This window comes from Chenopodium quinoa, unplaced genomic scaffold, assembly GCF_001683475.1.
Source record: "Chenopodium quinoa cultivar QQ74 unplaced genomic scaffold, ASM168347v1, whole genome shotgun sequence".
NCBI lineage: Eukaryota > Viridiplantae > Streptophyta > Magnoliopsida > Caryophyllales > Amaranthaceae > Chenopodium > Chenopodium quinoa.
The window spans coordinates 1,831,608-1,857,230 of NW_018744603.1; the positions used below are offsets into that span (position 1 = coordinate 1,831,608).

The 25,623-nt window shown below is 43.3% G+C and overlaps 3 protein-coding genes across 3 annotated transcripts; 2 read left to right on the plus strand and 1 right to left on the minus strand.

The window, feature by feature from the left end:
- Window positions 1–7,706: 7,706 nt before the first annotated feature.
- LOC110699989 (F-box protein CPR30-like) lies at window positions 7,707–9,053 on the minus strand. The gene has a single exon (XM_021877476.1). The coding sequence runs from the start codon at window positions 9,051–9,053 to the stop codon at window positions 7,707–7,709; it is 1,347 nt and encodes a 448-aa protein (XP_021733168.1).
- A 3,554-nt stretch (window positions 9,054–12,607) lies between these two features.
- On the plus strand, window positions 12,608–14,545 carry LOC110699990 (cylicin-2-like). The gene is made up of 2 exons (XM_021877477.1): window positions 12,608–13,347; window positions 13,915–14,545. Exons 1-2 carry the CDS (start codon window positions 12,608–12,610, stop codon window positions 14,543–14,545), a joined length of 1,371 nt encoding a protein of 456 aa, XP_021733169.1.
- Window positions 14,546–17,774: 3,229 nt separating this feature from the next.
- On the plus strand, window positions 17,775–18,971 carry LOC110699991. The gene has a single exon (XM_021877478.1). The coding sequence runs from the start codon at window positions 17,775–17,777 to the stop codon at window positions 18,969–18,971; it is 1,197 nt and encodes a 398-aa protein (XP_021733170.1).
- The last annotated feature ends 6,652 nt before the right edge of the window (window positions 18,972–25,623 follow it).

Here is a 25,623-nt window from a genome sequence, read left to right on the forward strand (position 1 = left end):
GAGTAATTTGAGACTTGTTTGACTCAATTTGGTGAAGAAACGAACAAATCACCATTGCTGGACCTCTTAAGGTCGGGATTACAATGTGGCTTGTTCTTGATGTCTTTGCTAGTAATTCATGTCCAATTTGTCACAACTATTAACATAGTATTGCAAGAAATTGTTCGGATGCTTGAAAAATGTCGTGTACGCTCAATTTGAAATTGTACTCTTTTTTTTTTTTTGCGAACATAGTATAATGCGGCTAGGCGAACCTTAGATACTATAGAACCTTAATTTATGATGATTTTTCACAATTTAGCATGGCTAGACAGTGAGGTTCGGGTTCACAATCCCGGGACACACGACGGGAGCATGATCCCGTAGAGGAGGACGCCGACCCGTCCACTTCTCTTGGTCCCCTCCCTGAGTGGGATGAACGGACTCTATACTTCTCCCCCATCCACCACATCTCTAAGAGGGTGCGACATGAAATCACGGTTGGTAGGACGCGCTACCACGGCTCAGGCTACGATACCCTAGGCGACTTGTACAAGATGCACATAAGCGTCGATAGAGAGGTGAGACTTCTTTGGGAGTCTTGCGGGTTGACTGCGCTTTTCGAGACCTCGGAGGCTATGATTGCCTCTAACTGGGGTCACCGCGTGGCTCGCGCCCTGGTGGAGTTCTTCGGGGACACCGCCAACACTTTCCACTTCCCTTGGGGTGAGATGATGGTCACCCAGACCAACTTCAGTCTCATTACGGGACTGGAGTTTAGTTCTACTGCGCTGCCGTTCGACAGCGACATCAGTGTCTTCTCTCCTGAGGTTGAGGAGTTGTTGGGTCCGATTTTAGTTCGGGCTCGTGCTAAGGTAGAGTCGACTCAGTTTAGTGCTAAGGGCATTCGCCGATTGACTCTAGTAGCAGCTTTTGAGGATGATGCGATCACCCGAGAGCAGCGGGTGCGCATCTTTGCGCTTATCTTGCTGTCAGGGACGTTTTCCCCTAACAAGGGCAGTAGAGCGCTGCTTTACTACCAGCCTGCAATCCGTAATCTTCACCTGATCGGGACATGTGACAGGGCCAGCTTGGCCTATGTTGACTTTTTCCGAGCGTTGTGAGACTCGTGTCGACACCGGTCCTTCACAGGGAACGTCGCTCTATCCAGCTTCTGGAGAGTAGTATAGGTATGCTTTATCTCCCATAAAGTTTAGCTCCAAGCTTTTGGTTAGCACTTGCTGATACTTTTTGCCTTTTGTAGATTTGGTTCTACAAGTACTTTCCTTATGTTGCGTCGGTGAGGTCGTCGCCACGCAGGTTTCCGGTGAGCGCCTGTTGGGGAGGCCGCCGCGCTGGGATGTCTACTGCTTATGTCCGAGATCAGATCATCTCGGTATGGTTCTTTGTATAATTGATCATTTTCGTATTACCTTTAGTAGATTCTTATCTGATAGGCATTCTTTGCAGGAGCCTGACACTTTCAGCATTCTTAGGGATGTAAGGAGCGATTGCATATCCTGGAGAGAGGGTTGCTATTCAACATTCCTCAGACACTTTCGTCGATCCTGCTGCTCCGCCGCGACATATGTTCAATGGCGCGAGGCTGGTACGCATGTTAGAGAGGGCTGGCACCCCTTAGCGATATTATGCGATCCCTGGGCGGTGCTATGAGGAGGAGCTGCTGCCGCTGTTAGCTCCAGCCCCTGTTCTGGCTGAGGAGGTGGTGGTATAATTTTCATCTTTTACCTTTTGTTAAGTAGCCCCCAAGTGATATTTTACTGACTTTGATTTGCTTTCGTCAAGTTGGACCTACTGAGTTCGTGCCACCTCGTACGTCCATCCATTACCAGGGGACATAAGGGCCGATCGAGGAGATGATTCCTCCGGCTCTTGAGGACGAGCGCTTTGTAGAGCGGTCGATTCCTCGCCACCAGTCTCGGGTAAGATTTATTTATTTGCAATTTTGTTCATATATGTTATGCATTTTTATTGACTTTATTTCCTTGACAGTTCTCGCACGAGGTGGTCACGGCGATGGCACCATGTATAGATGCCTTCCAGAGCCAGCTCATTCGGATGAGGAATGTAGCTACATGTCGTCGCGACGACGCCGCTTAGGAGGTAGCCTTGTTTCTTATTTCTGCATCTTGACCATATCAATGGGCTGAATGACACAAGTAGCAAGCATACCTGAGGCACCTCCATTCACATAGGGCTTCACTGTCTTCCATATAAATAATTTGCTGCTTTTCTCCTCTCCCATTTATATATATATGGAGGTTTTCAGGTTCCTCGAAACAGAGAAAAAGTAATTTGTATGTACGCATTAGATTCCAAAGGAAACAGATGAGAATGGCTTATTAGTTATTACTGTATCATCATGATCAGCATCTGGCATCATCAAAATGGCATATCAGACTGTTGTTATTGCACTCACTTTGAATGAAGTTTATAGCCAAGCATTTACTACTTTAAATTATTAGCCTATTAGCTCAATTGGTCGAGCACTGTGTTCCTACATTGCACAGAAGATGTAGGTTCAAATCCTACATAGGCTACTAGTTTAAATCATTTATAATTGTACTCAATTGGGTGTTTATAATAAGATGTTATAGTCAATCATTTCAACTGATTTAAGATTATTCTTATCTTCAAATAAGTAAACATTATTGCTCATTTTAGCAAAACAATGTTGCTCAATTCAAAGATGAGTAAAATTGTTTTGCTCATTTCAAAGATGAGCAAAATATTTTTGCTCATTTCACATAGGTGCAAATTTGTTTTGCTCATTTCACAGATGGACAAAATTGTTTCGCTCATTTCACAAATGGACAAAATTTTATTGCTCATTAATATAATTATCACAAATGAGCAAACGATTCAAATGAAAATATCAGTCCTTTCACAGGTTCTTCCCATTTGACGGTCAGCAAAAATGAGCAAAAACAATAATTCAACAGCTTGTTCAAATAGCGAAATTTTCTCATTGTGATTAGTTTTACATAAATGGAATATATGTATGGTTATTGGACTCGAATGAGAAAAAACACTTACTACATGTTTGCCCAAATTTCAGAAGTTTTGGTCATTTGCATATAAATCAAATTAATAACCTAAGTGGGATTCGAACCCACTTCCTTTGTGCATTTGCCCAATGCTCTACCAATTGAGCTAGTAGGTTAGTGTTATAAGAAAATTTGTCAATAGAATCATTGAGTACAAGAGGTATAATACAGCTCAGAAAATCCAACAACCATACTCTCCTATTTGTACCCCAAGGCAAGCAATGAGCTAACTCATGGGATACTTTATTACATTCCCTCCTAACAAAATTCCAAGACACAATCAAGAAAGCTAGACACATGATAGATATTATCTAAAATCAAGTGGAGACTACTTCCACCCTTCTCTTGTGATTTGATAGCAGCCAAGACTCTGACAGTCACCCTCCACCTCCAACCTCGTATACCCGCAATCAACTGCAACTTGCAGCCCAAAGAGGACTGCCTTGGCTTCTGCGATCATAGGTTCCCACTTATCCTCCACCGTCCACGCAGCAGCAACCTTTACCTCCCCCTTTTCATCGCGCAGCACAGCCCCAGCTGAGGCACCCAACCCCTCCACAGCACTCCCATCCACGATCAGCTTAAGCAGCCCCTGTCTTGGGGGCTTCCAAGTCGCGCGAGCAGCCATCCCAGCAGACTTCTCTCCCTTGTCCTTCCCTTCCATCTCCCTGACCAACTTCTGAGCATACTCCATTGACTGAGCAGGATTGCAATGTTCTCCTTCAAAAAGCCACCTATTACGAGCTGTCCATACCTCCCAGCAAGCAGTAAAAAACAGCCCATGATCCTCACCTTGCAGCCGAGCCAAACAAGCTTGCACCCAATCTGCAAAATCATGAAAAAATCCGTCTTCTCCAGGCTTTAAAGGACAACAATCCCAAATCATACGAGCAATAACACAATCTCTAATACTATGGAGTTCCGTCTCCTCTGCTGCCTTACACATGCTGCATCGCTTACTCAACCCAAGTGACGTGGGTAAAGCACCTCGACAAGCTCTCCACATAAATACTTTAATTCTCGGCAAGGTTTTAACATTCCATACCTTGTTCCAAAGGGAAGAAGAACTCGAACCAGAAGCATCATTCACCTCATCACATTCACCGAAAATAGCCCGATAAATTCTTAATTGTTAGTTTATGTTTTTTTATAAATTCTTAGGGAACATTATTAACTTATGCTTATTTTTATAAATTCTCAATTGTTAACTTATGCTACTTTTTTTTTTTTTTTTTTTTCAGGGAACATTATTAGTCGAGCAATATTATTAACTTACGCGTTGTATAGAAAAATTTTGTTTTCTACTGAATAGACAACTTCACAAATTAAAAAGTCACTAATTAAAAACACACATTTAATGATTCCCTTATAGAATAGACAACTTAGCTAAAGTGAACTACTAATTTATCTAACATGTGTTTGTCAAAAAAATGTGTTTGTTGCTCATACCTTAGAAGGATTGAGGATGTTTCTTATTATTTTAACAAAAAAATAGTTTTGGTCTAATTTAAAGTATACATGAAGTACAAATAAATTGTCCTGCAATTGGGGAATTTAAGGTGTGAAGATTGAGGAGATAATATGAGAAAGCAAATGCTAAAACTCCCACTGATATTAGCATTAAGCAGCCTCCTAGACACTATTGGCAGGCTCCTGCTACGGGTTGCCACATGGTTAACTAAGTGCAGCTATTTTCAGAGAGTACAGCAGGCCTTGGAGGAGTTGTTCGTGATTCTGTGAGGGACATTATGACTGCAACTTGTTGTAAAATTAGTGGCTGCCTAGAGGTAGATGTCCTTGAGGCTTTGGCAGCTAAGCACTCAATCTCCATTGCGCTTGAGGCAGGTTTTAACAAGCTTGTTCTGGAGTCTGACAGCCAGAAGTTGACCAATTACTTGAAGCAGAGCAAGTTTGAACATGAGTTTTGGCCTTATCGTGAGAGATATCCTCCACTTAGCTAATTTTTGTACTTCGATTGAATACTCCATGTTGGCAGGCTGGGAAATGGAGTGGCACATAAACTTAGCTAAGCTCAGTTGAAATTTTGAGGAGATATGGTTTGGTTGGAGAAGGCTCCTAATAGTATCCTAGTATCCTAGATACTGTAACTCTTAGTATTTCAAGTTTAATTTGATACAAGTTCTTTGCTTCCCGTCAAAAAAAGGTATATCAGATTGGCTAATTACACTACAGTGCCTGGGAATATGAGACAGAATCAAAATATTCAAGCCCAACTATCTTATTCATTTACACAATCAGTTTTATTAAGTAACCCTGCCATCCCCCACCAATTGGCATTAATAGATAGACCCACTCCACAATCATACTACAAAGACCAGCAATTGACATTAAGCTTCACATATTATAGATTACAGATAACTATGTTACCACATTCAACTCCACCTTTGCAATTACTCTGAGATACCTTAAAATACTGCAGGAAGAAACAATAACAAAGCAATTATGTCGATACGTTTCACTAGCAATTGTCAACACAACCTATTTATCGCTTAGTTTATAATCCGAAGTATATCAAATCCAAAGTTCAGTTCCAATTACAAGCAGCATCTAATTACAAACATCATTTATCATCTCGAAAATTAATTGTTTATGCAATAATGAGAAGACACTAAGCTACTATACTCACAACACCTGGGTCCTAATCTGAAGCAATGCTAACCATGTCGCCAATTGTCTGATGCTTAAATGATGAACTTTGTCTCTCTTATGGCCTTCTCCTTTTCTATCTTGTGTCGTACTCTGTATCTGACTCTCCAACAACTTTCTGTTCCACAAAAGGTAGTAAACGACGTTATTAACAGCCATCACTTAACATTTCTTACCATCTAACAAAAACCTGTTACAAGTTAAAACACAACTATGGTACAGAATAACATAAAATGAATATTTCCTGAAAACCAAGGCTAGAAATCACAGAAGTGCCTCCTGTTAACAAGCTTTGTTCATCAACCTGATGAACCAGGGCTGCCTCCAAAATCAAGCAAAGACTAACAGTAGGGTTCTGTTAAGGAGGTGAGGGGCACAAGGATTTGGGAGGGTGTCCTTTCTTATAGGCCAAGTTGGGAGGTGGATGTGGTATCAACATTAAAGCTTGCAAGTTGAAGATCTGGTAATTGGGTTCTTTATTTTTTACTCTGTCTGGAATTATAAATAAATTCAATGCGTCTGAATCTTTTTGTACTTGAGTATTTGCCACAGATTCACTAAAAATAACTCATTTATACTTCATATAAGTTGTCTTCTTTTATGTGTAGATCTAAACATAATCAACTTCTATGCTAAGTGGGAAGTATAAAGCAACAATATGTGAAAACTTTTTCCAAATATTTTCCATGTACTCGTAGATACATACATGATACTACCTATCTGAGCCCCAAGGGATTTTTTTTTTTTTTTTCTTTTTTGGTTTTCTTACACTAAAATTTTACGCCCCACTGTCTAGGAAAGATATTTTTGGGAGGTGAGGGTGGTTGATACAAAATGAAGTTATGCCCCTAGATTTTTTAATCCGATTACCAATATCTACTACTCCGTAATTGAAGAAGAGGTAACATGTCCTTGCAATATCGTGTGCTAGCTATGTGGAAATAGTATAAAGTTTAGAATCCTGAGACCCTTGTTTCATGTGTTCATTCGCTTTTGGGTAAGGCCTGCTGCTGTGTCAACTATGCAATTTATGTAACATAAAGTATAAAAAAAAATTGAGGCAGCAAACTTCAGAAATCAAAGCACTAAAATTCAGAAAATCAAAGCAGTCAAATTCAGAATTTCAAGCAGCAAACTTCAGAAATTTAAGCTTCAGTAATATATATTGTAGAGAAGCAGACTACTTATAGTTAAAGCATTAAATAAACAATGCATGGAAAGGGCCAATTTAATTTGATGGTCATGTGTGGCTCAGTTTTTTACTGTAAATTGGAAAAGGATTTTAAGAAAATATGACTGTAATTTAGTGTCACTGAGTCACGAACACACGACTGTGTTACTTTGACTCTTCTATATACTTTGACACTCATACTTACCCGAGACATTGATTGCCTTGACATCGTAATAAAGATCAAAAATTTTGTAGAAAAAATCAAGATAGAAGGAAAGCAAAGAGAGAGTTATGAACTATATGCTTGGAAATGGGCTTGAAATACAATTTTAATCAGGATTAGCAGACAAGCCTTTATAAAATGTGTGTTACTGTATCTAGTATCTACTAATAATGTGAATGAACATGTTAACAAATATTTTTTTCATCTATACCTTATCTCTGCTTCCATACCCAATTCTAGGACAGGTTGCCTGGTCATAGTTATTTTACTTCGGTGTGTTTGATACTTGTACAATACTCTCACAAACCTGATGTGTCTCGAGTACAGTGAATTGACTACTAGCTTAAGAATCTACCCGCATCTTTACAGCTACTAATTAGTACATTGTATGCCATCATTGCACAAACATAATCGAGCAAAGTACAACACAGCTTTCCGTACTAGCAACTACACAACTCGTATAAGGCAGTGCACAACTACACTACTCAATAACTCATATCCTTGCAATTGTAGCAAACATAGGAAATTATCAGAGTTTTGAGACTTACTACTAGAAAGCATTTTCTAACAATAGTTACGTACCTTGTATCGATCCATACTAATCTTGATCCTGTGGCGGGCTTAATAAAAGAGGAGACATGAAGCTTGCATCATAATTCACTGCCTTAACCTGCTCTTTGAATTTAAAACTTGTATAGACAGGAGGATCGAGATAAAATTCAGCAAGCATGAGCTCATCAGTACATGACAGGATCAATGCCATTTCAGAACGGTTAAATCCAAAGAAATTTGTTATGCCATCATATACACCCAAAAATCCCAACATATCAAAACGAAACAACATTGTCCATGAACCGTCTATACCATATATTTTCATCATCCACATCTCTACTACTGTTCGATCATTGTAAAGCGCCCAAGCACACAAGCAATCATTCAGGCGACATAGACCAAACGTTGAACGATAATCATCAAATTCTCCAAAGACTTCACGTGGCAATGGCATAGTCTTAAACTGGTCCTGACCAAACCAATCAAATACAGCAATCATTTCTTGACAACTTTTCGAAATCACAGCATTCACAGGCCAGTGCAACAATTCATTTACCAGGATGCCACTCAAATTATACCACGGAATTGCAAACTCTATAATTGGCTTGACAGTACTCGAAATGTCTATTCTGATCCATCGCCGGTCTTGTAAAGAGTATAGATGCACAGTTATATCCAGATTCGCAATCATACGAGAATTAACAGCGACGATAAAGTAATCATCTCGGGAAAAAGAATAACCAAACCCAAAATTATAGTCCTTAGCATCATCTATTTCCGTTTTAAGAAGAAAATTTTCTGGTGGGTCAATCCTAATTGAAGAAGCAGGACCAAGAAATGGATTATAAACCACAAAATAAAAGCGAAAGTAAAGAAGATGATCAGGAAGTTGTTTGTTAACAGGTTCAGAATCATCCTTTGAGCAAATCAACAAGAGTAATCCATTACAAGACTCAACTATATAAGGAGATTCATCTTTATAATGCTTCTTGAAATCGGTGAAATCCAAATTAGGGTAATCTTGATAGTTGAGAGCTGTAAAAGAAGCATGGTAATCAATCGATATTACAGACCTGATATTTGGATACTGAAGAAGATGAGCTCTCGCGAATTCAGGAGTCTCAATTGTAGTCCTCCATTTGCTACAAACTGCTTTGAATCTAACTAGGGTTTTAGCAGGGAGCTTGGGCAAAATGTGTTCCGGTAGAATGTGCTGGGTAAACTCATTACTTTCTAAGGAGGAAAGATATGGTGTTATCGGGTTTTCCGGCATTGTTTCCGGCGTTGCTTCCGGCATTGTTCCCGGCGTAGCTTCCGGCATTGTTTCCGGCGTTGGTTCCGATGTTGATTCCGGCGTTGTTTCCGACATTGTTTCCGGCGTGGTTTCCGACATTATTTCCGGGAGAGAAAATGGTGCTACGGTTTTGTGTTTTCGATTGAAGTGGAAGATTAGAGATGGTTTGGCGGCAAATTTGGAGTGAAAAGATTTTGAACTTGTGGGCCAATACGGATTGCACTTAAATTTAATCTTTGAATTAAAAAGAATATCAGATCAATAACCCTTTGAAGGCTTTACTTTCCCTTAAAAAAAAAAAATATTTTACCTTATTTTTACTAAATTGAAATTATTTTAAATTAAATATTATTTTTGCTGAACTGAAATTATATTTATTGAACAAAAAATTAATTTTACAGAATTGAAATTATTATAACTGATTTTCTATTATATTTCTTAACTTAATTGATTTTTATTGACTGAAAATATGTTTACTGAATTGAAATAATTTTTGCTGGAAAAAATACCTGTTAATATGGCATATTAACAAAACATGTTAATATGGGGGGTGCGGAGGTCAATTTGCATACTTTAATAAGGATAGACTAATTTAGTCAATGTCTTTATTTACCAAACTAACACCCGTTAACAAACGTCAATATACTCTGTTGTTTGATGGTGTTCTGTTCTATGATAGTGCTCCATTCAAATCATCATGTCGTTCTAACACCATTGTTCGATCCATATGCCTTTAAATTCAAAATCGCCGACAAAACACCATTCTCCTTTCAAAACCTCAAAACATTTAAGCTTCAAAGAGCTCGACGCAAATCATTCAGCTACATTGAATTTGATAGAATGGGTAATTTGATATGCATCATGGTAAGAATTTTCGATTTAATTGAAGCTTGATTGGTATTGTAATTTGGTATAATCGTGTTTGTTTGGGTCCAATTAAGCCTAATTGGGCTTGGTCCATAAATGATTCAATCCAAGTTAAGGTCAAGGCCCAAGCCTCCAATCATGCCAAGTCAAGCTCAAGTCAACGACCCAAGTTATCATGGTCAGCCCATGTGACTCTAAGCCCATGTCTCCTCCTTGTTATGCTAAGGTATAAAAGCCTTCAATTACATCATTTATCATTCATACACATTCAAGCCTCAAGCAATTAATACTCTTGCATAGCTTTCTCTCTCTAAACACTGTTTGACTTCGGCATCGGAGAGGCCTTCCTCGGCACAACCCCCGAGGCCAGTTTACGTGTGTTTTCTGTGTAGGAAACCCTCGGCCCAGCATCACTTGGACCGAGTCAGTCTTCACCCACATCTCAGGACCTTTGGCAAGGTCCCATTGTTTTCACCTGAAACAATTTGGCGCCGTCTGTGGGGAAGACTTTCAAAAAATCTTTAAGCCAATCTCAATCGTTCTACCAAAATCTTAGTACCAATGGCTAAGAATCGCAAGAACAAGAACAGCAGTGCTTCCCCATCGCGGAAGCGCCGAATGGTGCAGGGGAAGAGGCCCTTAGACCCTCCTACTCCAACACCATCGCCTTCACCGGAACGAGACTCTTCTAAGGGTGCCAGTTCGGGAGGGGCGTATCGGCAAGGATCTCTTTCTCCCATAATTCAATCTCAGCGCAGGCCGAGCCCTCCTTGGTTCCAACGCTGAAAATCAGTCCAACCACAGGACTCAATCTAATGCTCGGAGCCAGCCTTTGAGCATCCATTCTCGCTCTCACACTCGGCCGAGGACGCATTTAACGGGGCCTAATTCGGAAGAGGTAGCGAGAGCTTTGGCGGTACTCATGGACGCCATGAGGGCCCAGAACATGCCACCTCCATGCGACCGAACTCCTCCGCAAACCAGGCACCAGCGGAGAAGGCTCGGCCAGGAGGGGGAGAAACCCCCCTTTTAGGGAGTTGGTAGAGTGGGAAGAGGACACTTGGACAACCGAACGAGAAAGGCAAAGGAACTCTCATTTCTTCAAGGAACTCTCTACCCAGCTCACCCAGAGCAAAACTCACAAAAGCAGCAGCTCTGCCTCTCGGCCAGAGACTGTCCACCGAAGCGCTCTCGACTGAATGGGCGATAGGGAACGGAGTGTGCATAGCCGCCTCTCCTTCCCTGTAGCCGAGGCCCAACCTTCCCAGCCGGGGACGAAAACCACTCCTACCTCTCTAAGAGGGCGGAGCGCGGTCCCTTCGGCTAGGAAAAAGGGTAAGGCCGTGATGCTTCCCACCAGTTCTCCATTTGGGCAATGGATTCTGGAAGAACATATGCCGACGGTTAAAATCCTGTCGCACATTACTTACGATGGGACTTTGGATCCGAAGGACCATATTTCCTCCTATGAGGGGCATATGCATCTGTGCCCTAGGTCCGAGGCGACCTGATGCAAATACTTTCCTACTACCCTCAAGGGGGTCGCTTAAGCATGGATCTCTAAAAAAAGTAAAGGAGGGTTCAATAACTGGGTGGGACGATCGGTCCACCAAGTTTAAAGTAAGTTTTCTATGGTAAACCGCCGAGAGAAGACTACTGCAGAGCTCATGGGCCTGCAGCAAGGGGAGGCCGAAAGCCTCCGGGATTATTTGACTCGTTTCAGCAACGAGTCAACCAGCGTTTCCCAGCTGGATCAAGGGCTGGCCGTCTTTGCTATGCAAAATAGCCTTCAGCCAGGAAAGTTCCTTGACTTCATGGTCATGCATCCCCCACAGACCTTGGATGAAGCTCTGAACGCTTCGGATAAATTCATCCGAGCCGAAGAATGGAACAAAGCAAAAACCCAACCTCGAACCGGGGGTGGGAAACAAAAACAACAATCGACTGAAGGCCAAGGCCAGAAGTCGAAAGGAAAGGTGAAAGCCTCGGAAAAAGCTTCGGCCAACGAGCCGGAGAAGGATAAATTTGCACCATACCTGGGAAGATATGAATCCTACACTCCGCTCGCCCTTCCGCGCGCCAAAATAAACAGCGTAATGAAGGGATAGCAGAGTTACCGAAAGCCGAGACCACTTCCCCAGTGGTATCAGTAGAAAAATAAAAACCTTTGGTGTGAGTTGCACGAGTCACCGGGACACAACACTGAAGAGTGTATCCAGCTGAAGGACCAAATCGAGGATATGGTCCGGAAGGGGTACTTGAAAAAATATATCGCGGATCACCGCGAGAAAAAAGAGGCTGAGAGGTCTGAGAAAGACTCTCGGCAAGAGCTGGATTTCCCCCGGAAGAACAATAACAAGACTTCGGAGGAAAAATTTCCCCCGATACATGTTATATCTGGAGGGACGTGTTCTCTAAGGGAGAATAAGCGTCACCTTAGGGCTCTAACCCATCAGGTGAACAATGCTAATGTTCAACCTCCTCAGTCACCAGCACCGAACATGACGTTCTCAGCTCCTCACTGCCGGGGGGTAACATTCCCCCACAAGGATCCCTTGGTAATTGTTGCTACAATTGCCAACCACGACGTTTCCAGGACTCTCGTGGATGGAGGCAGCGGAGCAAACATTTTGTTTCGAAAGGCCTACAACCGAATTAAGCTGAAGCCCAAGCACCTAACGCCAGTACCCTACTCGGTTTCTGGATTCAACGGAGCTTCAACTTATCCAGACGGGAAGGTCCTTCTTCCTGTCACCATCGGCCGCGCTGAAGCAGCTAGGAACGTCATGACTGAATTCTTGGTCATTGACGCTCCTTCAGTGTACAACGTGATCATGGGGAGACCTATGATCCACGAAATTCAAGGGGTAGTCTCAACATACCATCAAATGATGATATATGTTTCGGATGCCGGCTACCCCGAAAGAATTGAGGGCAGCCAAAAGGAAGCCAGAAGGTGCAACTACCTCAAGCCATCCACTAGCCGTTCGAAAGATGACGACGATGAGGATGAGGAGGAAAAAGAAAAAGAAAAAGAGCCAAGTACGAAGAAGCCGAAAGGCCTAAGTGCTTCGGCCCAAGGATCTCTGGCCAAGGAAAAACGGTCAGAGAAAGAGAAGGCTGGTTCTTCATCTGAGCCGAACGACTCAAAGAAAGATGACGACGATGAGGATGAGGAGGAAAAAGAAAAAGAAAAAGAGCCAAGTACGAAGAAGCCGAAAGGCCTAAGTGCTTCGGCCCAAGGATCTCTGGCCAAGGAAAAACGGTCAGAGAAAGAGAAGGCTGGTTCTTCATCTGAGCCGAACGACTCAGAGAACCAGCCGAAGAAAAAGTCTAGGACGCCTGCTGATGTTGACAGCAGGCCAGATGACGAAGAATCCGGCTCCAAAGCAATGGAGCTGGATCAGCAGACTGAAACGGTGGAGTTGACCAAAGGAGACGCTGAAAAATGTGTTACAATCGGAATGGATCTCGATCCAAAAGTCCGCGTTGAACTCATCCAACTCCTTTGGGACAACCGAGATGTGTTTGCTGTCTCGGCAACTAACATGCCCGGGATAAGTTCAGACCTCATCTCTTATAAGCTTAATGTTGACCCCACGTGTCGGCCACTTAAGAAAAAGAAGCGGAATTACTCCGCAAATAAGAACCGAGACATCGCAGCCGAAGTCAAAAAGTTGCTGGATGCAGGCTTCATCGAACCCTGTCAGTATCCAGAATGGCTGGCTAATGTGGTGATGGTTCATAAGGCAAATGACACCTGGAGAATGTGCGTTGACTTCACAGACCTAAATAAGGCTTGTCTGAAGGACTTTTACCCCTTGCCGAGGATCGATCAGCTAGTCGACTCGACAAGTGGCCATTCCCTGCTTAGTTTCATGGACGCATTTTCTAGGTACCATCAGATCTTCATGCACCCCGAGGACCGAGCAAAGACGACATTCGTCATGAACGCCGGGGTTTACAATTACAAAATGATGCCCTTCGGATTGAAAAATGCAGGGGCAACGTATCAAAGGTTGGTGGATCAAGTTTTTGCCGAGAAAAAAGGCCGAAACATGGAAGTCTATGTTGACGATTCTATCGTCAAAAGAAAGGAAGATAAAGACCATGTTAAGGACCTAGCTGAAACATTCGCCACCTTAAGGAAGCACCAACTGAAGCTGAATCCAAAGAAGTGTATCTTCGGAGTGAAGTCTGGAAAATTTCTCGGCTTCATGGTCAACAAGAGAGGGATTGATGCCGGTCCCGCAAAGGTGCAAGCAGCACTCGATCTCCCTGAGCCGAAAACAAAAGGAGATGTTCAGCGGCTCACTGAAAGAATGGCATCCCTCTCGAGGTTCATCTCCCGAGCCTCGGATAAGGGTCTACCCTTCTTCAAAGCCCTAAAACTTCCAAAAACCAAAGAGCTCATCTGGGGAGACAAGCAAAAAGAGGCCTTCAAGCAGCTTCGGGAGCCTCTTGCTCAACTTCCTACGCTGGCTCATCTAGCTGAAGGGGAAACCCTGTACTTATACGTGGATGTCAGCCCAGCCACCATCAGTGCAGTGCTGCTGAGGGAAAAAGACAAGGTTCAACAGCCGATCTATTTTGTCAGTCACACTCTGACAGATGCCGAGACTCGCTTCCCCCTACTCAAAAAAGTTGCTTATGCAGTAGTGGTAGCAGCTCGGAAGTTGAGGCCCTATTTCGATTGCCATCAAATAGCTGTCTTAACTGATTAGCCGCTGGAAAAAGTACTCGGCAAAGTAGAAAAATCCAATAGGTTAGCAAAGTGGGCTTTCGAGCTCACTGAGTTCAGCATCAGCTACCAGCCGAGAACAGCCATCAAGGCACAAGCTCTAGTGGACTTCCTTGCCGAATGCTCGTACCAGGAGACGCTACACGAAGGGAAGAAAGTCTGGACCATTTTCACGGATGGATCCTCCATCGTGAATGGTTCGGGGGCAAGGGTGGTGATAACCTCTCCTGAAGGCAAGTCCTTTGAGTACGCACTAAAATTTTCTTTCAAAGCTTCGAACAACGAGGCCGAATATGAGGCAGCAGTCGCTGGCCTAGAATTGTGCATCTCTCTAGAAGCCGAACATGTCTGTCTGAAGACAGACTCTCAGATAGTTGCATATCAGTTCAGGGGTGACTATGAGGCCAAAGAGCCATCAATGGTAGCTTACCTCTTCAAGATCAAATCAGTCATCACAAAGCTAAGAACTTTTGAAGTTCAGCTGATCCCAAGGGGTCAGAATGCTCAAGCCGACACACTCTCCAAACTTGCCAATTCAACTCTCACTGAGCTGAACCGACCTGTTTACGTGGAGGTGCGCCGAGAAAGAAGCGTCGACGAAGCACCAGCAGTGTGCTGCGTTGACCAGGAGCCCAGCTGGATGGATCCCATCCTAGCTTTCAAGATTCGGGGAGAAATTCCCGAGGACAAAACTCTAGCCTCCAAGCTGAAGCGAACCAACTCCAGGTTCATTGTCTTTAATGGAGAGCTGCTGAAAAAGTCTTACTCAGCCCCATTGCTGAAATGCGTGGGCCCTACAGATGCGGATTATGTCCTTCGGGAGATCCATCTCGGCATTTGCGGGAACCACATTGAGGGAAGAACCTTAGCCCATAAAGCCTTAAGGGCAGGGTATTATTGGTCTACCATGATCTAAGACGCTAAGGAGTTGGTCAGAAAATGCGAAAAATGTCAAAAGTTCGCACCAGTCATCCATCAGCCGGCCCAAGAGCTTCAGCCAGTTCTGAATCCTTTTCCATTTGCCCAGTGGGGGCTGGATATTTAGGGTCCATTTCCGGATGCCCCATACCAAAAAAAGTGGCTGATAGTCGGTATTGTCTATTTCAGCAAATGGATCATGGCCGAAGCAGCCTCGAACATTACAGAGCAAACTGTCAGAAAATTTATCTGGCAAAACATCATTACTCGTTTCGGCAGCCTGAAAGTATTTGACTTTGATCATGGAAGGCAATTTGACAATCTGCCGCTGAAGCGGTACACTGATCAGTTCGGCATCAAATTGGCATATTCAGCGGTGTGCCATCTGCAAAGTAACGGACAAGCCGAAGTTGCAAATAAGCAGATTCTTAACTCTCTCAAGAAGAGAGTTGAGGATTAAAAATCCAAGTGGCTAGAAGAACTTCCCGGAATTCTCTGGTCACTTTGGACAACTGAAAAAGAGGCAACGGGCCACTCACCTTTTGAAGTGGTGTATGGTACCGAAGCCGTTCTTCCAGTAGAAATCGGTTCTAAAAGTCTACAAGTGCACCACTTCTCAGCTGAGAATGAGCAACTTATGAAGGAATCTCTCGATTTCCTTGACGAAGTAAGAGGCTCAGCCAGAGATAGAATGGCTGTATACAAGCAAAGAATCAGCAAATTCTATGACCGAAGGGTCCATGCAAGGCCTCTCAGAATTGGAGACCTGGTCCTTCGGAATGCTACAGCAGTTTAGAAAAACTGAATCCATGGGAAATTCTCAGCCACTTGGGAGGGACCCTACGAGAATGATGATGAACTTCAGCCTGGGACATACCGACTTCTGCAGTTGGATGGAACTGAGTTGAAAAATCATTGGAATGCTGATGTACTTAAAAAATTCCATGTGTAAACCCTTCGGGGCAGAACAATCTTTGTAAATGCATTTTCGATTATTAATGAAAGGCCTTAGAGCCAACATTTCCACAAATATTTGCAATTTTTATTCTTTCATATTTCTTTATTCTATATGTATAGGATAGCTCCCGCTGAACTATCGCCCAGCCCCCAGGGTGCGCACTCACTGCCGAGAAAGCAATTAAAGGAGGGCTCACTAGCCCGGCAGAGTCAGCCCGCAGGGATGACCAGACTAAACTCTCCACGAAGGAGATGGTACGCTATAAATAGAGGATAAAGTACAACGGAAAGGGGGTAAGACAATCAAGTCATTATACTCTCTACATCTTTCTAAGTCCACTTTCTCTCTCTAAACACTCTCTAACTTAAGCTTCGGAGGGGGGTTCCTCGAGCCACCCCTGAGGGCATTTTACGTGTGCTGCCTTGTGTAGGTAGTTGACGAGACCCATTTCACCCATCAGAACCCTTGGATCCGCACCTGGAACAATTGGCGCTAGAAGGAGGGGAAAGATCATCTAACCTGAGGTTCACCATCTGAGCTAGGGACTAGTTAACTAACCGCCATGGCCGGAGAAGAAGATGTACAGACACCCATGTCTAAAACTAATGAGACCAGCCAAACACCACAAAAAACACCCCCAGTAACCATTGATCCAAAAGGATCCACCGGAAACCCCAAATCGGCCATCTCGCAGAAATCCAACCATACCGGATCGACAACAGCTGCTTCTAAAGCGGCGGCGAAACCAGTAGATCCGGTGGGATCCAGCTCCGTTTTCAAATACGGAATTCCGTTAACAGGCGCGAACAATGAGCTCATTATTTCAGCACCTGTAACCCAGAAACCGCAGCCCGTAAATATGCGAGCCATTCTGTAGAACCTCTCTAGGTGCAGTAAGGAGCAGCTGGCTGCAATGACCGCGGTCCTCACCAGTATGGGTAAGGGGGGAAGTCCTTCACTGGCAGCGGCAGCTGCGGAGCCCGTGGCGAAAAAGTCGGTGTCCACGACCCTCACCCCTGAGCAGAAAGAGCTCATTTAGCTTAGGAAGAAGGTATTGGAGCTGGAAGCTCGTAACCTGAATCGAGAATGGAGCGTGGAGGAAATAGCCCCTGCTCGAATTAGCCCGGAGAAGCGGGTCCCCCGCAGCAGGTCACCAACCTCAGAGCGGGAACCAAGCCCTGAGAGAGACAAGCGAGCGCGAATCCAGGTTGTTCCAAATGATTCCCCATTTTGTCGGGAGATTCTGGAGGAACCAATGGAGAAAATAAAGATGCCAAGCTGCAAATACAGCGGAACCACAACACCCAAAAGCCACATATCAGCTTTTGAGTACCACATGGTACTTTACACTATGACAGACTCAGTCTGGTGTAAGGCTTTCCCGCCGACCCTGGAGGGGCTGGCAGCGGAGTGGTATGGAGCCATTCCCAAATGTTCCGTATACTCGTTCAGCCAGTTGAAGAGAATGTTCATGGAGCATTTCATAACCCTGGTAGACCGAACCAAGATGACAACCGAGCTGATGTCGTTGGTTCAAGGGAAAGACGAGCCCTTGAGGGAGTTCATCACCAGATTCAACAAGGAGGCAACAACCATCCCAAATATGAGCCAGGAGGTAGCGCTACTAGCAATGCAGAGTGGCTTACTGCCGGGATCACCGTTCAGAGCATATATGGGGCGTAAGAGCCTCAAAACACTTGCTGAAGCGCTGGGCAAAGCTCACGAGTTCATCAAAGCAGACGAGACTGACAAAGCAATGCTGGGTAAGAAAGCACCTAGTGACTCAGTTAAGCGGGCAGAGGTCACCCAGGCAGAGAATACGCCCAGGGTGGACCATCCGAGCAGGGCTGAGCAAAACCGCAGAGAAGCGGACAGAGCAGTAGGACTGAGAAGGTCAGACCTAAAGAGAGGGCCAAGGCCTGGGAGGTTTTACCAATATACCCCGTTAACCCATTCTTGGTCTCATATATTTAGCGTGAACAAAGCTAAGGACAAGTGGCAGAGACCCCCGAGGATGGTTAACAGAAACCGTGATACCAGCAAATGGTGTGACTTCCATAGGGACAATGGTCACACCACTGATGAATGCACACATTTGAAGGACAACATAGAAGACTTGGTCAGGAGAGGGTACTTGAATCAGTTTAAGCAGCGCGATGACCCTCCTAGAAGGAGGGATGAGGATAGAGCGGGCCGTCCTGACCGCATAAGAGGTCATAGAGGACCAGCTGGATACAGAGACATAGATGGCAAGCCAGAAGGCAGGGTGTATGTGATCAGCGGGGGCCCAGTACATGGGGAAACAGTCAACAGAGCGCGGACTGACCTGCGGGCGATGATACATCAAATAAACGACAATGATAAGCGTAGATGGCCACCTCTTACCCCGCAACCGCAGGCCACGTTTGATGAGTATGACCAGAAGGGCATAATTTACCCCCTTGATGACCCGCTGGTGGTGACAATGAGAATCGTAAACTGGGAGGTGGATAGAATACTAATAGACGGGGGCAGCTTAGTGATCGCGGGTTAAATAGGTCGTTATGCTACCACCCTAACCAAATTAATCATTTATAATACCTAAACCTACACTAAACAAGTTAGTGGCAAGTAAAGGGTCGAACCACTAGGGAAGCACGCTAATTCAACATCAAATATCACTAATGCAAGAGTGAAAAGGGGATTGTTTTTGTTGGTTTTGTTGAGTAGAACACTAAAACTACAAGTAAGCAAGAAAATGATGATTAAAATCAATAGAAAATGACGCTAGGGATACGGGGGTGTCCAATATGATTAGAAAGACGAGAATAATGGTGATTATCATGAAACATATGCCAAAGAACACAAGGTTCTACCTAAACAATTCATTCTCATGCAATAGTCTTGGTAAATCAATGAAAGAGGTCTACACTAATAAGGATCATTCTCATGCATCCTATTAGTTACAATCAAATCAAGAGAATAAAGAAGCACAATCCATAAAAACTCCACTTTAATAACTCATTCTCATGCAATCATTAAAATAGAGGTGATCCTAATCTAGTTCAAATCACTTTCATGCATTTAAACTAGAAAACATCAAATAGAGTGCAACAATAATCCCAAGCTAATAAAAATCATGTCTTTCATCAATATATGGCATAAGTTCAATCCAACCATCATCATTCATCCAATATCAAATCATATCTTCCACCCCCTTCCCCTAGCTAAAAGTTTAGCCTAGAGAAGGGAGATTAAACATAATATAAAAACTAGAAATAAACTCAAGAAACTCAAAACAAAACATGATTGAAATCAATGAAATCAATAATAACTAGATAAACTAATAAGATTGACAAAAATAAGTAACAATAAAACAAATAAATAATATTAAAGGAAAGGAGAAGAGATTACTAAATAAAGGATTAAAGAAAGATGAAAACTTGGATACTTGCTTGATTGATGGAAGATTAAAACTTGAGCAAAGTTGAATACGATGTAGGAGGTTTAAATAATAATCTATTTTCTCTCTCTAGATTAGGCTAATGTTCTATGGAATTAGTACTAAGTCCCTTTTATTACAAAGAGTCCCGTCTATATATATATGTGGCTCCCCTCCCCCCCAAAAGAAAGAGACTTGGACAACAAGGCGCAAATAAAGCAGAAACCCAGCCGTGCGCGCCCGCACACGACATATGCGCGCTCGCGCAGTAGGTGTGTGCGCCCTCTCAGCGTAGTGCGCGGCCGCAACTTTGAGGGTACGGGGAAAATAAGCGCGCTCGCACAGAAGGCCTGTGCGCCCGCGCATCAGGTTGCGCGCCCGCACATAAGACGCATAGCAAGTCGCGTAAACTCTCTGGTTAGGCTCTATTTCTTCAGTCTGGCTGCGCGGGTTCTGACAGGGCTGCGCGCCCGCACAGCTCCCCGCGCACAACAGTCAGCTTGGCTTTTTGATATCCTCTTTCTTTCGGCACATAATACCTACAAAACAAAAGCATGGAAATCAAAATAAAAATAAAGCGAGAAGACTAAGAGAAGGGAAGATAAAGGAGAAAAGAAAAGAGGAAGCAAAACTAAGTAAAAATGCTTAGAAAAAGGGCCAAACAAGTGCAAATGAGGGGAGAATCCTTAGAGAAAAAGGATAAAAGAGTGGCATAAATTCCATTCATCAAAATCCCCCACACTTGCCTCTTGCTTGTCCTCAAGCAAGGAAAACCGGGACAAAAAGACAAACACAACAAACATAACATGACAAGGTTTTAGAAAACCAATCAAGCCTCAAGGTAATGGAATGCTCAATTTGGACTCATTTTCAAATAAGTGCACCAAAGAATACTTATATTTCTCAATTCAAAGAGGGAAAACACGTTCCAAGATGCTCAAGGTTGAAAAAGACAAACCTAAGCTAAGCGTAGAGAACTAATGATTTCATTCTCCGCCCTAGCCCCAACCAAGACGGTCCGCTTTCTCTCCACTAGCTTCAATTCATCCCCTAGCTAGCTCCTCATGGTTCCTCGAGGGAACCGGAAAAAGAAAATTTTATGTGGAATCATAAGTTCATCCCGACATCTTAACTATGCATACTCTCTCCATAGGGTTGAAATCTATCTCCTTCCACCGTTCTTTGACCACGCCCCTCTAGAATCCAAGGCTCTTAAGTAGGGTTATAATGTCATGGCTAGGGGTTATGGTTGGGAAACAATTTGAAAATTTTGGTGGCAATTCCTAAGTGAAGCGTAAAAGTGGCCATCTCTCAAGAACATCCTAAGAATTAAACCTATTCTCAAACTCACAACCTTTCAAAACAAACCACTCCACATTACTTCAATTTTTTTTTGAAGCTTGGTTTTCATGAGTTTCAACTTTCTTGCCAAGCCTTTTTGCGTACTCTTTTCATGAATAACCTTTCAAAACCTTATTTGAACCAATTTACACAAGTTTCTTGCTCAATTTCAACATTATCAAACTTGAACCTCACAAGCCAATGCTTCACTAACTACAAGGGTTGGTAGAACATAGGCCGATAGGTTTGTAATATAGCTAAGTCAAGAAAGGGGAAATAAGGCTCAAATTGGTTAGCAAAAGGGTGAATGTAAAAAAAAATGAAAACCAAATTTGTAACAAAACACAAAGAAAACAAAGAAAAACGAGAAGAAATGCCCTCTTCTTCCTCTAGAGTTATATGGTCACGATCTTGGGAGCTAGATGCCAACGCAAATATTAAGACATGCATAGTTAAGGATCCTAAATGCCGCTCGCAAGAATGATGAAGGCTAGAACAAATGACGCTCACACGGGATAAGAAACATAACAAATACTAACCAAGGGAATCCTATCCACCATAAAGAGCAACACCATCTTACCACTTTCCCGTGAACTAGGGGTTCAAACGCCCTTAAAAGTTCTAAACCGGGCTACCTTAGCTTACAATGTGTCTAACTCAACCCAAAGCATTCTCAAACCGTGCAAACCCTCATCAACTAGGAAGATAAGCATTCAAAGACACAACGAGGCAAATCAATCCAAAAGAGTGAGCAAATTACACATCAAAAATCATTTCAAATTGTCATAATTATGCTTGTAACACAAAAAGGGGAAAACAAAACAAAAGAAAGAGGAAGAAATAAAAAAGGCTCACATACGAGGCATATAATTCAATTAAATCCCAATCGTCATACAAGTGATCGTTCGATAACAACATCAACGATCCCAGGTTCCATAGAACCAAAAGCAAACATCCTCGAACCATTCAACTTATTCCTAAGCTAAACCTAAGCTAAACAACCAAGGAAAAAGAAAATAAAAGAGAGGAAAGGTCTCACCAAATGCCGCTTAAAATGAAGACAAGATAAATTATGCAATCTCACCTAGGGGGGCTCGATTTGCCCTTTGACTTCCTTTATCTCCATTTCCAAGCTTAAAAAGTGAGCCAAAATGAAATAAAAAAGTTAAAAATCAAAGAAAGAAACTAAGAATTTAAACAAAATGAAGAAATAGAAATAAAATAAAATAAACTAAAAGAAATTTGGATTAAGGGAAGTTTAGACTATCGGGAGTTTGGATTTTTCCTCATGGGAGCGCCATCACCTACACAAACACTTGAAAATTCATTAGCAAAAACTTATCAAAATTACCCAGGGACATAATCATCACAATCAAGCAGATAAATCAACACCAAAACATGATAAAGCCAACCGAACCATGAGAGCTCTACCACCTACAATGATATCCCCCCACACTAGCATGATGACAAGCCTTCCCCCACACTATAAAAAAACATCCCTTTGCCTCTTACACACCCCCCACACTAAAACAATGCACCGTCCGCGGTGCGCCAAATTAAAACATTGGGAGGGGGCAAAGGGGAGAAATAAAGAACAAGGGGGGCTAGTGGCCACTAGGGCCGGCTTCGTCATAATCTCCATCATCCTCGGTGTCGTAAGAGAAATCGTCCGGAGGGATGCCGTGTGGGTCCCAACCACCAGAGTAACCCGGAGGCCAACAATAGTGACCTCGGAAGAGGTCTTGTCGCCATTGAGGCAACGGGTCGAAAGGGGCGGGAAGATGAAGAGGGGAAGGGTAGGTAGGGTCGACATATGGATAGTTGGGGTCACCCCTAAAATCGCTCCCCCCGGGGGCACGATAATCGTACTCGGTTTCCGTCGGGTAGTCTACCCGGGAAACACCGTGGGAGGAGGGCCGTTGCCAATAGGGCCAAGTAGGTTGTGATCCCTGCCACCCAGGGATCGGGCCTTGTTGGGGTGGCCAATAGGGGTAATTTACCGGGGGGGTGACCTCACCCTTATCCACGGCCGCACCATAAAGAGCTTGGGTTTGCATAAACATACCTTGTTGGTTCTCCATTATGCTCTGCATGCCAAGTTGCATGCTCATCATTTGTTGTTCAAGGCTACTCATGCCTTGATGCTGTTGTTGTTGCTGATGATGTTGTTGTTGTTGTTGTTGTTGTTGTTGTTGTTGCTGTTTTTGTTGGCCGACTTCCATATTCCTTATGCCACCCAGAGCAGTGGGTAGCACACCATTATCTCGTGGAATTTTCCATACATTCCTTGCGTTCCGCTCCAGGGATGTACGGCTGGGGTATGGCAAGATACAATGGTGCTCGCGGTCAACCATCCAGGCATGAAAATTGTTGGCATCTAAAGTTCCTTGGAGGAACCCCGACCTTCTCATCTGCTGTATGTCGATGAATAGATCTTTGTCGGCCCGAACTTGAGTGCACGAGGGGAAGAAGCGTTCATAGTTGAGCTTCTTGGCAATCCTTGTAATCATCCCACCGAGGGCAATTTCTCCTGTCTTGTGGCCCGACTTGATTGCCTCGCAGCACACGATAAACCAGTATTCCATATTGAACCGCCCTTTCAATTCCTCCCTAGTGGAAACCCACAAAGTAAATAGCTCTTCATGCGAGAGCTTGCTCAAGTCCTGCTTGCTAAACACCGCAAACACCAGAATGCGCTGTAGAATATGGAGCACAGGGTGGATAATATGGTTCGCCACCGAATACCTGGTGTTGAACTCTTCAAAGTCGGTAATCGTTTGCCACCATCTAAATGCATCGTACTCAGGGAACAGGCTCAATGAAGGGGTAAGGAGGTCCGCCTCGGGGTTCAAATCCAACAATACATTAAGATCACTAAGAGTCATAGTGTGCTGGTTGTTGAACAGTTGGAAGGAAATTTGGAAGTCGTTCCCAAGAGGCTCTTTTTCAAAAGAGGCCAAGAATTTGAAGGTGGGCTCCTTATAAGTTTGGAATTGATGTTTGATGAACTCACTCATCCCCAAGTTGTCAAGGAGCGACCTTATATCGTTGTCAATCCCCAAAGCTCTCATGGAGCGTTGATCATACTGTCGGGAGGGATTTAACTTTCGTCCGTGAAGGTCGTTGGAGAACGTAGCATGGACCTTTTTCAAGAATCTCAATCTAGGGGGAAAATTAGGTCCTTGAGCTTGAGTTTGTTGGGTACTCGGTTCCTCAACCCTTAACCTGGGCTCCTTTCTGCTCTTCTTTTTGCTCATTATGTTCAAGCAAAACAAACAACCCAACCAAAAGGAGAACTTCTTCGAACTCAACCAACAATTGGAAAACAACAACAACAACCCAAGTCTCAACAATCTGCAAAAGGGTTAGTACTAACAACTAACCACACAAATATAGCGCCCAAGACAACAAGAATTAACAACAAAGCAGTCAATCAAAATACATTATGATAGTAAGCAATTCTCATGAAAGTAGTTGCATTATCATCAATACAAACACCAAATTTCTCAACTTAATTTCATGAAAATGGCTTCCAAAACAATAGTATTAACAACAATGTCCCCAAAATCACTAAATTTCACACTAATAACCAACAAATCCTTCACAAAGAAAACCAAAATCACATGCAATTCACTCAAGCTAATTCATGTTTAATAACTGAAAATTTTGCATAAACAAGTGAAATTAAGTAATAAAATAGCAAAATTTAGAGTTATACCACTTTCTAGAAGCTTGAACACCACTAAGAGCCTCCAAGAACACCACCTTCAATTAAGCTTGCAAACCGTGAAAATGGAGGATTTTAGGGTATTTTGGAGAGAGAAAGTGGGTGAATTTGTGAGTAGAGTGAAAGTTTTTGATGGATTTGAAGGAAAATCAATGGAATTTGTGAGAAATGGGTGAAATTTGAAGGTTAGGGTTTGAGTTTGTGAGGAGAGAGAAGAGAGCATGAAAAATTGGGTTTTGAAATTATGAGGATGAAATCGGGAAGAAGAGGGTTAAAACCCGATTTTCCCAGCTCTGCACGCCCACACAGGTAAGCTGCGCGTCCGCACAGATGAGCCGCGCGCCCGCACAGAAGTCGTGCACTAGGTCGCGCAAACTCTCTGTCTCGAATCTCCAATTTTGATTAAATCTGTGCGGGTTCTGACAGTGAACGCGCGCCCGCACACATAACCCGCGCGCCCGCACAGAGGTTGCACAGCAAGTCGCGCAAACTTTCTGCCTCGAGCTCCAATTTGTGAATAAATTTGTGCGGGTTCTGACAGTGCTTGCGCGCCCGCACACTTCACACTGCGCGCCCGCACAGATGTCGCGCACAGGGTCGCATAGAGTAAAATTCTATTTATCCTCACATCTTCAAAATAGAAAATCCTTGTTCCTTCATCATCCAAACACCTATCAACCAAAAAGGTGAAAAAAT